The 15,508-nt window shown below is 36.6% G+C and overlaps 1 protein-coding gene across 1 annotated transcript in view; it reads left to right on the top strand.

The window, feature by feature from the left end:
* The first annotated feature begins 1,293 nt into the window (after positions 1-1,293).
* Positions 1,294-15,508, top strand: part of LOC109239551 — a 30,462-nt gene continuing 16,247 nt past the window's right edge. The window contains exons 1-2 of the mRNA XM_019406130.1: positions 1,294-1,507; positions 2,934-3,329. Of these exons, the coding sequence (XP_019261675.1) occupies position 1,507; positions 2,934-3,329 (397 nt within the window). The 5' untranslated portion in view covers positions 1,294-1,506. The remainder of the gene's footprint in view (positions 1,508-2,933; positions 3,330-15,508) is intronic.

Here is a 15,508-nt window from a genome sequence, read left to right on the forward strand (position 1 = left end):
TTTTCTCTATTTATTAATTATTTTTGATATTATATTATTCAATTCCTAATATTATTACACTGTCATGTGGATTTTTATTAGCTTGTTTGAATTTAATATCTATTTCTACCACACTCATTCTAATATAATATAGATAAAAATTAAATAACTTTCTCATCTCAAACTCAAATAATTTTTATCATTCTATTTTCTAAATTGGACCGTATTTTCAAAAATTTATGTTATGTTTTGAAACTTAAACTAACTGCACTAAATTCAAATATTAATCATACAAAAATATTTTCTATTATTTGAACACATTATATCTAAACGTTGTAATATTTTACGTATAAAATATTTATTTGCCCGATTTATAAATATTAATATGACTTTATTATTCCTGTTATTAAAATAGTTTTTCCTGATTATTTAATTTTTTTTCTTAACTTATAAATAATTTGTATACTTTATGTAAGATTTTATTTTGTTTTATTACTTTTATTTTATATTTTGTAATATTAAACGTTGTGATATTAGTTTTATTTTATATTTTAATTTACTCCAAAATATAAATAGTCATAGGTTATCTCCATTTACGTATTTTTATATTTTTTATTTTTTTATTATAGTTTTTAATTAATTTTATCCCCAAATTTCTAGCTAACATAGAAGAAAATCTATGATTGGATCAATATATAGATATAAATATAGATATAGATACAAATATACATATACATATAAATATATATATATAAATAGATTTTTCTAAGATCTATTTAGATTATGTATAAGATTCATTTAAACTACTTCCATTAAATATGTTTCCATTTATAATTCAAATTTTTAATGTTGTCTTAAACTTGCCAAGTGGCTTCATTTTAGCTTGCCACTTCGCTTAACCACATGCTTCACTACTCTTCTTTTAATATAATATAGATATAGATATAATGATATTTGGGATGAATTTTCATATATATTAAATAATTTGTTGATATATTTAAATTATCTTAAAAGAATAAAATACTTTTCAATTTTATTTTTATATTTTACTTAAATAAAATAAAAAAAAACTAATTATTATCTCAAATTATAAATATTTGTGATTATTTACCTACTTATATAACATTAACTATTAAGCAAATCTCTTCATGTTCTTTTTCGTAATTTTATACTTACAAGCAACTTTTTGAAAAATTTGACCAAATAAAGGTTATTGTTCAAAAATACTTTCCGAGTTTTCTTAAAATTAGCGGATTTTTCGAGGCTGGCCAAATGTACTACGGAGTAGTATTAATCACTAACCACTGACAGTCTGACTCGGTTCCTCGGTCCTGTGCAGCTAGCATACAAATTCCAGTACTCTCAACTATTAATCATAACGGAAAAAACAAAAGTAACTCTTTAATTTTGATCATCCGTCTCAACGCAGAAGCTCTATTCTCAATTATTTCTCTTCATCTCTCTGCTGCTGTAGCAAAAACCCATTGTGGGTTCCTTTCAATTTGGCCTACAGTTCTCACTATCAACAGTTAGTTTTCCATTAATGTAAACTTTTTCTTAATTTTCTTTGAGCAATTGTAATACACTGAAGGTTCTGTGCATGTTTATTTCCAAGTAAATTCAAGTTTCACTTTATTTTTAGCCATTTCAACAAGGATTAGAGAAATTAATTAAGAAAAATGAGATATTTTTTTACCCCATAAAATGAAAGAAAAAGATGTGGAATTTGGTTCAAATTTTAGGAATACAAGGTAGTGAGCCTTGCTAATTTGCTCATGCATTCTATAGATGACTTCTTGTTTTTTTATGGTTAGTCTGACTAATTTGAATTGAGAAAAAATAATAATTTTGTTTATACCATTCAACTGATGCAAAATTATACCAGCAATTAAGCAAATTTTGTTGAGAAATGTATATTTTTAGCCGTTCCCAAAAATAATGGCCGACAAAATATTTTTGTCTGTTATATATATATATATATATATATATTTTATACACTTTTGGCTAGTGAATGCAATTAATTTCGGCCAATCAGTTTTGTCCGGGCTAGCTTGCAAGTACCTCGACTATTCCACCGGGTACCTGCTATCTCTCACCAGCACAGATACCGCTTTAACTCTGGCCACCAAGGCTTAAGCAGATGGGAAGAAATGACGTAGTGTCTTTTGCCTCTTTGGGTAGCTATTATGCAAATTTTAGACAAAGGTTTTTGGTTAAAGATGAGATGTTTAAGTTTAGCTATCTGAAAGTAAATGAACACAATTAATTTGGAAATAGTATACATATTTTGGCACCTTTCCAGAAATCTAAGTGCAGAATTTAATGACATACTGTTAATTGAGCTCCATTTAAAGTGTTAATTGGCCTGAAAACATGTTCAATGTTTGGTTTTATATTTTCTGTATCAAATCTCCCATCTCTCATTCTTGTTATAACATTCAAATTGTGTAACTTTCTTGATTTTTTTCAATCTTTCTTAAACAGTGGATGAACTTGCTTGGTTCTCACATAACTATAGAGCAGAATATACTGGCGTTTACTATTAATTCTAAGGATAATACTACTTTACAGCTTTTAAGTAGTCATGGTTCTTCTCTCTTGGATAGCTTCTTGATTCTGAAGTTGTTTTTTCAATTAGCAATATGCTGTATTAGAACAACGGGATATAGTCCATGATTTTTACTTTACTACATATTCTTCAGCACAGAAAGTTCTCCAGTTTGTATATCAGGATTCTTGACCATAATCTGTGCTATGCATCTCTTTCAAGTTACAAATGAAGAAGTGAACGGAATCGAGAATTTGACACCTCATTATGCATCATTAAGAATGTAAAAGATCGTCATACATCAAATAGTTCAAAGTGCTTTCAAAGTCACGTATTTTATCCATAGATCTTAGTGCATACTTACGAAGAACATAAAATTAATTCAGCATCTTTAACTTGTTCATAGTGGAAGGTGGCGAGAAGATTAACACTTCAGAGGCAAATAATAGCTGCACGATTCCAAGAGAAATGGATGGTTTACATCTCAAGCCTGTTGCATGTTTGGAGTCAGGAGAAGGCTTACCTTATGCTCCTGAAGATTGGCCATATCCAGGTGACATTTGGACTTGGAAAGTTGGAAAAAGAGTCAAAGCTTCAGGATACTTTCAAGATAGATACTTGATTGCTCCAAAAAGGCTTCAAGAAACGCCAAGAAAGAAAATGTGGTTTTTGAGCAAGATATCTCTTAAAGACTATATCAAAACAAACTTCCCTGAAGCTGATATCAATGCTTTTTTCTCATCATTCGTTTGGGAAATTCCAGCTGAATTCAATTCTTTTTTCTCATCATCTGAGGGCAAAGGTTAGTATGAGAACTCTGCAAATTTCTGACACTTCTTGATGAGATATTGTACAATGTCATGTATGTTTAGGTTTTTCTGTGATATAATATACTGATAGATAAACTCCCTTTCTATGATTACACAGTTCTGCCTCTTGGCCTCTTTCTTTTCATTTTGCCATTTTGGTCACCATATAGGCTCTTTAGACTTGAAAATTGCCAACCGCATTAGCATAATAACTTTATATTTGTTACATTCTCTTGTCTAATCATGGTGTAATTACTTAATGTCCAGAGCTGCCTCAAACTGCATTATTATTGTTGCTCTTGATTATCACTGATTACTTGCAGCTGTCTCTTGTTCTTGATTTGATTAGGTTCTATCATAGCGCTTTTTCAAAGCATCTTACCTGCCACATTACTCGTTTTCTTTTGGTGTTAATCTAATGTCGGATTTTTATTGTGACCCTATGCTACTTCCTTTTTTGGAGATACCTGAAATCCTTTGCTTTGAAGATTGCAATATCCGGCAGTCGGTAATCTTTAACACCTTAGTAGAGGGTAGGACCAGGAATCTTCTTCATATGCTTTGGCTTTCAACTCGGAGCCCTTTTGGTTTAAATAATTAAAAGTAGTTAATAAGCATCAAGTCTGAGAAGCACTTTTAAGTTTTGATTTTATAAATAAGCAGTTATGCGTTTGAATACGAGTGCTACAACTAATAAGAAGCAATTAATGTGCTTGGTAAAAAAAGTAAAAAACACTTTTCCATTTGCCCATAAAGTTGTTTACATAAAGTATAAATTTAAAAGTATCTTTACATGGAAAAAGGATGAACGGTAGAAATGGAATGGAGAGGGAGTTAGTGATTTAATACGGAAATGGCATTTCGACATTATAAAAAATTACTAGGGATAAAATTATAAAAATCTTAGTCAAGCCAAAACGTGCTTATTAGATAAAAAGTCATATGTTGGGGATAACCAACTTATGGCTTTTGGTTGTTTATGGCAATACTCTTGGGGCTTATAAACCGTGTAAATAAGTCAGAAAGTGCTTACAAGCTAATTTTACTAGCTTATAAGCTTAGGACTCATTTGGCGTAGCGAGATGAAAGTAGCTAATAAGCATCAAGTGTTGAAACTAATTTTATAAATAATAATAACGTCCTTGGATAGAAGTGATGAAGCTGATACATAAAGCAGTTGATGTGATTGGTATGAAAATGCTTATTTTTTTTTGTTTGTTAAAATGACTAATATGTCCTTAAAACTATTTTAAAAAAATATGAATTCAAAAGTATCCTTACAAGGAGAAGGACGAATGGCGAAAATGGAATTGAGAGAGCCTCAGACATTTTGTTTTGGGAAAGATATGTCAAGGATTGCAGAATCCATAAGTTGGGGTTGACCAACTTATAATGCAGATAAAATAGTAAAAACCTTGGTCAAACAAAAAATGTTTATAAGTTAAAAATCCGTAAGTGTATAAATACTCTTGATCAAACCAAAAGTGTTTATAAGTGATCTTTTACTGATTTTGGTTTATAAGCACTTTTGGTGTTCATCAAATGCATAGATAAGTGAAAACAACGTTGGTAAGCTGGTTGACCATCTTATAAGCTTATCCAAATGCCCTGCAGTTGCTCTCTATTAAAGATCATGACTTCTTCGGTGCTAGTCTTGTAAATATGGAGATGCACCCTTGTGATGTAGATCGTAAGAAGGTTCTTTATTTTCATGTATTAGTCAAAAATAAATAAAGACCTTCATATTTCTAAAATAAGGTGTCAGAAATAATGACACGAAAAAAATTATATTATTGATAACTTAAGTGTTTTCACAATAGCTCTATTTATATACAATGTTTACATAGTACTATATAGCTATTTTTGGATGTGGGATAATATATATTACTACTAACTATTTAACACTCCCCCTCAAGCTTAGCCGATGCATATGAATCATATGGACTGAGTTTGTTACAGATGTAACTAATACGAGGACTAGTGACGGACTTGGTGAAAGTATCTGCAAGCTGATTATTTGACTTCACAAACTTTGTAACAATATCTCCCAAGAGTATCTTTTCTCTGGTGAAGTGACAGTCAATCTCAATGTATTTAGTCCTCTCATGAAACACCGGATTTGATGCAATATAAAGGGCAACCCGATTATCATGCACAAGTTCCATCTGACTAATTTCACCAAATTTCAATTCCTTGAACAACTGTTTGATCCAAACTAGCTCACGTGTTGCCATAGCCATTGCTCAATATTCTGCTTTTGCGCTAGACCGAGCAACCACATTCTATTTCTTGCTCTTCCAAGACACCAAATTACCTCTTACTAAACACAATATTCTGACGTAGAACGTCTATCAGAAGGTCATCATGCCCAATCAGCGTCTATGTATCCCACAATCTGCTCATGACCTCGATCCTCAAACAATAGTCCTTTGCCTAGGGCTGATTTTTGAAAACCAAAGTTTTGAACACCTGCATCCCAATGACTATCACAGGGAGAGTCCATAAACTGACTTACAATGCTCACAAGAAAGGAAGTTTCAGGTCTTGTTAACGTGAGGCAATTTAACTTACCAACCAGCCGCCTATATCTTGCAGGATCGCTAAGAGGCTCCCCTTGTCATGGCAGAGGTTTAGCATTCGGACCCATATGAGTGTCTATAGGTCTACGACCCGTCATTCCTGTCTCCTCAAGAATGTTGAAGGCATACTTTCGTTGTGAAATAACAATACCTGAGCTAGACTGAGTGACCTTAATACCTAGAAGATACTTCAATCTACCCAGATCCTTAGTCTCGAAGTGCTGAAAGAGATGTTGTTTCAAACTAGTGATGCTATCTTGATCATTGCCAGTAATAACGATATCATCAACATAAACCACCAAATAAACACACAGATTTGAAGATTTGAAGCAGAATGCCGATAAAATACAGAGTAATCAGCTTCACCATGAGTCATGCCAAACTCCTAAATAACTATGCTGAATTTACCAAACTAAGCTCGAGGAGACTGTTTTAGACTATAAAGTGACCGGTGCAATCGACATACAAGGCCACTAGACTCCCCCTAGCAACAAAACCAGGTGGTTGCTTCACATAAACTTCATCCTCATGATCATCGTGAAGAAAAACATTCTTAATGTCCAACTGACAGAGAGACCAATGGCGATAGAAATAGACGAACTGGTGCTATTTTAGCCACAGGAGAGAAACTATCACTGTAATCAAGCCCAAATATCTGAGTATACCATTTGGCAACAAGGCGGGCCTTAAAGCGATCAATCGGCCATCTCGGCCTACTTTGACCATATAAACCCTACGACAACCAACAGTAGATTTAACTGAAGGAAGAGGAATAAGTTCTCAAGTACCGCTCGCATGTAAAACAAACATCTCGTCAATCATAGCCTGTAGCCATCTTGGATGAGACATTGCTTCACCTGTAGAGTTAGGGATAGAAGCAGAGGACAAAGAAGATACAAAAGTATATTAGGGATGACAGACGATGATAACTTAAATCGATATAATGTGTATTAGGATTAAGTATGGACCGTATACCTTTTCGAAGTGCAATCGGTGGACTAGGAGGAGACAAGTTCACAGTAGGAGAAGAGTCAGGTGTAGAATGTGAATCAGTTGGACCTGATGCTAAACGCGGACGACGACGATAAGTCAAGAGTGGTGTTCTTGTGGCTGGGGATCTAGGAGGAGCAACACTAGATTCTCAACGGTCGGTATGGATAAGACTTCTGTGACTGAGGATACTAGGAGGAGCTATAGTAAACTCCTCAAGAGTCGGTATAGGTAAGACCTTAAATATATCAAGGTGGTCAAAAGAGGTAAAGTAAGGTCGAGACTCGAAAAATATGACATCAACGGATATAAGGTACCTACAAAGATCAGGTGAGTAGCAAGTAGCAACGATATCCCTTTGGAACTGGAGAATAACCAAGGAAGACACATTTGGGAGCACAAGGACCTAACGTATCTTTCCCTGGAGCTAAGTTATGGACAAAACATGTGCTCCCAAAAATACGAGGTGAAAGAGAGTATACGGGTGACTGAGGAAACAATACTGAATGCGGAATCTGACTCTGGATGGAAGATGAAAGCATCCGACTATTCAAATAACAAGCCGTGAGAACCACATCGCCCAAAATGTAGCGGAACATGGGACTAAATAAGAAGTGTGCGAGCAGTCTCAGTGAGGTGCATATTCTTTCTCTCAGCTACCCCATTCTGCAGAGGGGTATACGGACAAGATGTTTGATGAATGATTCCCTGAGAAGTCATAAATTGTTGAAATTAAGAGGATAAGTATTTTAAGGCATTATCAACTGTGAATGGTGCGAATAGATATGCCAAACTGATTTTTTATTTCAGCACAAAAACTCTAGAATATAAGAAACAACTCATAGCGATCTTTCATTAGTAAAATCCAAGTACATCTTGAGTAATTATCAATGAAACTAACAAAATAATGAAATCCTAAGGTTGAACGGACTCTACTAGTATGTCAGAATGAACTAAAGAAAAAAGAGACTTTGCCCGACTCTTAGCACTAAGCGGAAAGGTGACTCGGGTATGTTTCCCTAGTTGACACGACTCACAATCTAATCTAGACAAACTAGAGACTAGGCACCATCTTCTGAAGCATGGATAAACTTGGATGCCTAAATGTCTGTGAATTAGGTCGGGAGAATCTGTAACAAGACATGTTATGGAGGGATTGAGTGAGTCAAGGTAGTAAATGCATTGTGATTCACGCCCTGTGCCAATCGTCTGTAATAAGATCCTGCATAACAAAAGAATCATCAGTAAAATATATACCACAATGGAGGCCACGAGTCAACCGACTAACAGATGCAAGATTAAAAAGACAACCAGGAACATAAAGAACAAAATCTAAAGTGACAGAGGATAGGGGATTAGCTTGTCCAACTCCTTTTGCTTTTGTTTGGACTCTATTTGCTAAGATAACATTGGGAAGAGATTGTGAATAAACAATATTTGACAAAATAACCTATTGCCTCCATGACTCACTGTCAAAGAGTAGTAGATTGAGAAACACAAACAAAGGAATTGTCAGCAACAGAAGTATCAGTCTGAGCAACAAAGGCTATTTGTGGAGGTGTCTGCTTACTTGATCGATACTAAAGAAACTCATTATATTTCCCTCCTGATAAAGAAAATCCCTGGTTACATGCAGTCTCGATTTGAGCAACATGGGTATTTTTAGGTGGTCGACCATGCAAAGAGTAACACACATCACGAGTGTGTCCAAGGTTATTACAATAAGAATACTTAGGTCGAGATCTTCCAAAACGGCCTCCTTCTTGTCTATTCTCCATAGTCTGAGATGCCCGATTTTCTACTGTATGGGATGCGAGAACAGAGAAATTAGCTGTCTGTGATGAGATCACTATGTGAGTGGGCACAGTAGCAAGGCGAAGTAATCGAAAGAATAATTCATATCAACTGTAGGGAGAGTCGGACTAGCCAAAATTTGGTCGCGTACTGAATCAAGGTCATTAGGAAGTCCAGCGAGTGTAAGAACTAGAAACATCTTCCATCGTTGCTCTTGTTGCTTTTCAACACTAGCAGAAACTGGCATCAACTTCTCAAATTCCTCCATGATTGCCTATACTTATCCCAAGGAAGTAGACATATCCAATATATTTCTTCAAATTTGTCATCCGCGATATCACATCATAGAAACAAGATATGTCATTAGTGTATAAAGTGCGAGTTTTTTCTCAAACTAAATGACATGTCTGGAATGGACGAAACAAGGGCTTCAATTTGGAATAAATAGATTGCCACAGGATACTACGTAACTGAGCATCAATCTTCTCCCAAAGTGCTTTGGCCTTTTCATCTTCCTCACTAGCCTTTTTGGTTAAGTGATCTTGAACACCTTGACCCTTGTATCACAACTCAATTGAGGAAGCCCAACATAAGTAGTTTGAACTTTCCATTAAGGGTTCTAAAGTAATCATAACACCTGAACTTCCAATTCTCTGTGTTTTTGGAACCAAAAATATCCAACCCTAGAGACATGATAAGATTGAAGAGAGTTCTAGCAAATATCAACAAAAACAGAAAAAAAGCAAACGATAATCACTTTAACTTGCCGAAAAATTCCAAAATTCTCGGAATCTGTAGGAAATAGTACTGGTGGACTCGGAATCATCTCACAAGCAACACGTCCTTAAGAAATTTGTCAAAAACTGACCGGAAAGTGCTTCACGCGCCGGAGTCGAGGTTCTTACTGGCTCGTGGGAGCACGTGGAGGGGGCTTTGCCAGAGAATCTTACTAAGGTTTGGTCGCTTGTGATAAGGAACCTTGTGGTAGTGTTGGATTTTGCACAACACTGAGGAAAAGAGAGATAACGCAAAGCTGCCCTAAAAGGTCGCCGGAAATTGAAGCACGTCGACTGCTTGTCTGGGTTTTCTTTCCCAGATGTTTTCTCACTGCCGCTCTGATACCATTTGAGAAATAATGACACGGAAAAATTGTATTATTGATAATTGTTTTATAATAGCCCTATTTATATACAATGTTTACATAGTACAATATAGCAATTTTTGGATATGGGCCAATATGTATTACAACTAACTATCTAACATAAGGTTTTATTTTATGTGATCATATCTTTTCTGTTATTAGTTGAAAATAAAATAGTGATGATTTTATCTTAGATATAAGGTTATGTCCAAGCTTATACTCTTAACTAAAGACAAGGTTTATAGTGGTTTGAAGAGTTCTAACTAGTTCAAAACTTGCTATCGAATAAATAGGATAATAGGACCTCAAACTTTGTTTAAGACACTTGAATTGAGTACCATTTTATGAATGGATCCCTTTCTATTCTTCTATGTCATTCCTCCAATTTCTGTATATCCTTCTCCCCTCTATCAATTTTGGTGTGAACTCAAGTTATAATTCATTAGGCTACACCCACTACTTATAAAACAACCCATTCGTCTACTGTAATGAAGATTTGAGATTAGCTCAGTAAGAATGTTAGAGGAGAAGATGAACGAGTAGGTTCTAGAGAAGAATCTCCATTGAGAGTAATCTGAGCTAAGATATTTCCAAATCTTAAAATAATACAATGAGTTATGGTCTATATATATACACTACAACTAGCTGCAACTAATTCTCCTAATTCTTCCGTTAACATCTACAATGCCCAATCCCATAATTAGTTATAACTAACTAACAACTACTAAAAAACTAATCCTTCTACCTCGCGTGCTAGTCACGTGCTTGTTCCTTTCCTCAATACTCCCACTCAAGCTAGGTGGTGCAAATAGATTGAGCACTCCTAGCTTGCTCATTAGGTATTCATATCGTGATCTTCCCCGGGCCTTTGTAAACAAATCTGCTTCTTGATCTTTTAACATCACATACTTGGTTCTGACAATCCCTTGTTGAATTCTCGCGCTGATGAAATGTAGATCTATCTCTGTTTGCTTTGTACGTTCGTGGAATATGGAATTTGCAGCAATTTTGATTGCTGCTTTGCTGTCACAGTGTAATTCCACTGGCAATTCAACCTCTGCACCTTATTCTTTGCACAGTCCTGTTGGCCATAGGATCTCTGAAACTGCAGCAGCCATGCTCCGGTATTCTGCTTCTACTGAGCTTCTCGATATTGTGCATTGCTTCTTTGATTTCCAAGATACTAAAGAATCTCCCAGCTTCATCACATATCCTGTTACTGATCTTCTTGAGACTGGGCATCATGGGCATCAGCATCACAAAAGGATGTGAGCTTTGTAGACTGTTTTGAGCTCATTAGCAAAGGATGTGAGCTTTGTAGACTGTTTTGAGCTCATTAGCAAACCCAATCCTGGAGCACCTCTTTTATATACCTGACAACTCTGGCTGCAGCTTCCATGACTTCTTTGGGCAATGCATGAACTGACTTAGTACATGCACTGCATAGCATATGTCTGGCTTGTCACGGTGAGATACAACAGCTTCCCACCAACCTTTGATATGGTCCTGCATCTGCCAACTTCTTATCTTCTTTCAAGTTTATGCGTTGATCATACTCCACAGTAGTGAGTTTCCGATTGCATTCCATTGGTGTAGTTGCTGGTTTTGATCCTGCCAATCCAAGATCAGTGATCAATTCCATTGTAAATTTTCTTTGATTCATCAATATCCCTTCTCTTGACCTTGCTATTTCAATTCCAAGAAAAAACTTCAACTCCCCAAGTCTTTGATTTTAAAGTTACACTGCAATATGGACTTTGCCTCTGAAATTAGACAGTGATCATGCCTGGTTATGAGAAGATCATCCACATATACCAAAATGATCACTAATTTGGTGCTGGTGCCTTGCTTCTTTGTGAGCAAGGAATAATCAAAGTGACTCTGCACAAAACCTGAACTGAGCAATGCCTCGGTCAATTTTAGATTCCACTGTGTTAAAGCTTGCTTCAACCCATAAAGGGATTTCTGCACATGTAGACTTCTTCGGTGAGGTCTTCTTGAAGAATTGTAAACATCCATTTTGTACAAATTCCAGTTGTTTGCTGCTGACAAAGCTAGAAGTACTCTCACTGTCACCATCTTGACTATAGGAGAAAAAGTTTCCTTTAGCCACTAGTTGTGTCTTGTATCTTTCATCCTCTCCATTGGCTCTATACTTTACTTTGAACACTCATTTACACCCAATAGGAACCTTCTGGCTGGTAAGTCTTCTAGTGTCTAAGTTCCATTTTCTTTGAGTGCAGTCAACTCTTGGTCCATGGCTTCAATCCACTTGGGATCTGCTGTTGCTTCCTCATAGCTCACAGGCTCCTTCAAGTGTGTAATTTTGGATAGGTAGGACTTATACTTGGCTGAAACACCAGCATGACTCAAGTAGTCTTGCATTGGATACTTGCAAGGGTGCTTCCCAGCAGAACCTGTCATTGACCCATTGCATACATAATCTTGCATCCACACAGGCTGTGCCTGATTTCCTGATCTGACCATCTATATTGTTGAGTGTAATTGCATCTGAAAATGATTCTGCCTGTGGCTGTGCATCTTCAAAACCCAGTGAATGTGGTGAGGATGGTGCCTCTGGGTGCCTCTGCAGCAGGTGATGCTTCTTGAGAGAGTGTTATTTCATCTATAGGTGCTGTTGCTGTTGGACCATCATCACTGTTAGCAGATGTATCATTACTGCTAGCAGATGAATCAAGCACTCCATTGGGAAAAATCTGCAGCTTTCCTTCCTTTAGCAGCTGAAAAGGGCAGATGTGTTCCATGAATTTGACATCCCTGCTAATAAAGAAAGTGTTAGTTAGGATATTATACAGTCTGTAGCCTTTCTGGGATGATGAGTATCCCATCAGTACAGCCCCAATAGATCTGGCTGCAATTGTCTCCTCCTTCTACAGCTTTAGCAAAACAAAGGCATCCTATGGATCTCATGTGCTGCAATGATGGTACTTTCCCATGCAACATCTCATAAGATGATTTTCCTGACAATACTGATAAAGGAAGTCTGTTGATCACATAAACTGAGGCCTGCACACTCTCTCCCCAGAACTTAAGAGGTAGATGACCCTGCAGTCTAATGGCCCTAAGCTACTTCTAATATGTGTCTTTGTTTCCTTTCTACTACCCCATTTTGCTGTGGGGTGTGTACACATGAACTTTGATGGATCAATCCATATGAGTGGAACAAATTGTTGCATTCAGAATTAACAAACTCAGATCCTTTGTCACTTCTTAAAATTTTCATTGTTACACCAAATTGAGTCTTTATTAAAGCTAGAAATTGTCTCAAGCGTACAACCACATCACTCTTGAGACTTAACAAGTAAATCCATATCATCCTACTGCAGTCATCTACTATAGCAAGGAAAAATTTATGTCCATTGTGAGTTGGCACTCTATATGGGCCCCATACGTCTACATGAATCAACTCAAAAGGCTTATTTGATCTACTTGTACTCTTTGGGAAAGACAATCTTCCTTGTCTAGCTAAAGGACAGATTGTACAATCCCTTATTCTATCATTACTAGTCTTGAACTTCATGTTTGGAATCTTCTTTACTTCTTTGTCTGGAGCATGTCCAAGTCTTCCATGCCATACTCCCAAGTCCTCCTCCTTTATAGAATCATCATGTAAGTGTATAGCCTGCAGCCTTGGCTTCAACTTTCTGGTTCCTTACCAATACCCTTCACTTTCCCACTGTGAAGGTCCAGCATGATCCAAAAACCAGGATAGAAGGATATGAAGCATCTTAAGTCCCTTGTAAGTTCGGAAACGGAGTGTAGGTTGTGATTCAAAATTCTGGAATATAGAGCACATTCTTAATGATCCCACTTTCACTAATTTTACACAATGCATAGTCTTAGTTCCGGTTAGCTGAATTGAGATCAAGGAGCTGCCTGGAGTGTCGCATAGTTGTAGCTACAGGGGATGATGATTGTCTATGGTTGTTCCTGTGCTGGTTCCAGTTGAGGTTTCTTCTCCAATCGCCATAGCTGACATATTCAAGTAATCTAAGTCTTCGTTTTCACGATTTACAAGATTGCCGGTCGCAAATTGAAAATCGCAAACCCTAGCTCAATCGATTGAGAAAATCCCAATCAATCTGCAACAAAATGACTTTACATAAATCAGAAGATGATAATTGCAGTGAGCATGAATCTATCTCCCGCGCTCTGATACCATAATGAAGATTTGAGATTAGCTCAGTAAGAATGTTAGAGAAGAAAATGAACGAGAAGGTTCTAGAGAAGAATCTCCATTGAGAGTAATCTGAGCTACGATATTTCCAAATCTTAAAACACTACAATGAGTTATGGTCTATATATACACACTACAACTCGCTGTAACTAATTCTCCTAATTCTTCCGTTAACATCCGTGAGAATGCACGGGAGAAAATCTATTATTGATGTTAATTGTAATACAATGAACCCTATTTATTAGTACACATAATATACAACCTACTCTTATTACCTATAGGACTAGAACTAATTACATATATATTCACATAGCTATTCTAACACTCCCCCTCAAACTGGTGCATACGAATCATATGTACCAAGCTTTATACATATATAACTAATACGAGGAACAGTGATGGACTTGGTAAAAATATCTGCAAGCTGATCATTCGACTTCACAAACTTTGTAGTAATATCTCCCGAGAGTATCTTTTCTCTGACGAAGTGACAGTCAATCTCAATATGTTTAGTTCTCTCATGGAACACCGGATTCGATGCAATATGAAGGGCAACTTGATTATCACACACAAGTTCCATTTGGCTGATCTCACCAAATTTCAACTCCTTGAGCAACTGTTTGATCCAAACTAGCTCACATGTTGCCATAGCCATTGCTCGATATTCTGCTTCTGCACTAGACCGAGCAACGACATTCTGTTTCTTGCTCTTCCAAGACACCAAGTTACCTCCTACTAAAACACAATATCCAGTCGTACAACGTCTATCAGAAGGTGATCCTGCCCAATCAGCATCTGAGTATCCAACGATCTGCTCATGGCCTCGATCCTCAAACAATAGTCCTTTGCCTGGAGCTGATTTTATATACCGAAGAATGCGGACAACCGCATCCCTATGACTATCACAGGAAGAATCCATAAACTGACTTACAACACTTACAGGAAAGGAAATGTCAGGTCTAGTCACTGTGAGGTAATTTAATTTACCAACCAGCCGCTTATATCTTGCAAGATCGCTACGCGGCTCCCCCTGCCCTGGCAGAAGTTTAGAATTCGGGTCCATAGGAGTGTCAACAGGTCTATAGCCTGCCATTCCTGTCTCCTCAAAAATGTCTAAGGCATACTTCCGTTGTGAGATCACAATACCTGAGCTAGACTGAGCAACCTCAATACCTAGAAAATACTTTAATCCGCCCAGATCCTTAGTCTGAAAGTGCTGAAAGAGATGTTGCTTCAACTTAGTAATACCATCTTGATCATTGCCGGTGATAACAATATCATCAACATAAACCACCAGATAAATACAGAGATTTGAAACAGAATGCCGATAAAACACAGAGTGATCAGCTTCACTACGAGTCATGCCAAACTCCTGAACTGAACTTACCAAACCAGGCTCGAGGAGACTTTAGACCATAGAGGGACCGGCGCAACCGACATACAAGGCCACTAGACTCCCCCGAGCAACAA

This window comes from Nicotiana attenuata, unplaced genomic scaffold (genome assembly GCF_001879085.1).
Source record: "Nicotiana attenuata strain UT unplaced genomic scaffold, NIATTr2, whole genome shotgun sequence".
NCBI classification, from domain to species: domain Eukaryota; kingdom Viridiplantae; phylum Streptophyta; class Magnoliopsida; order Solanales; family Solanaceae; genus Nicotiana; species Nicotiana attenuata.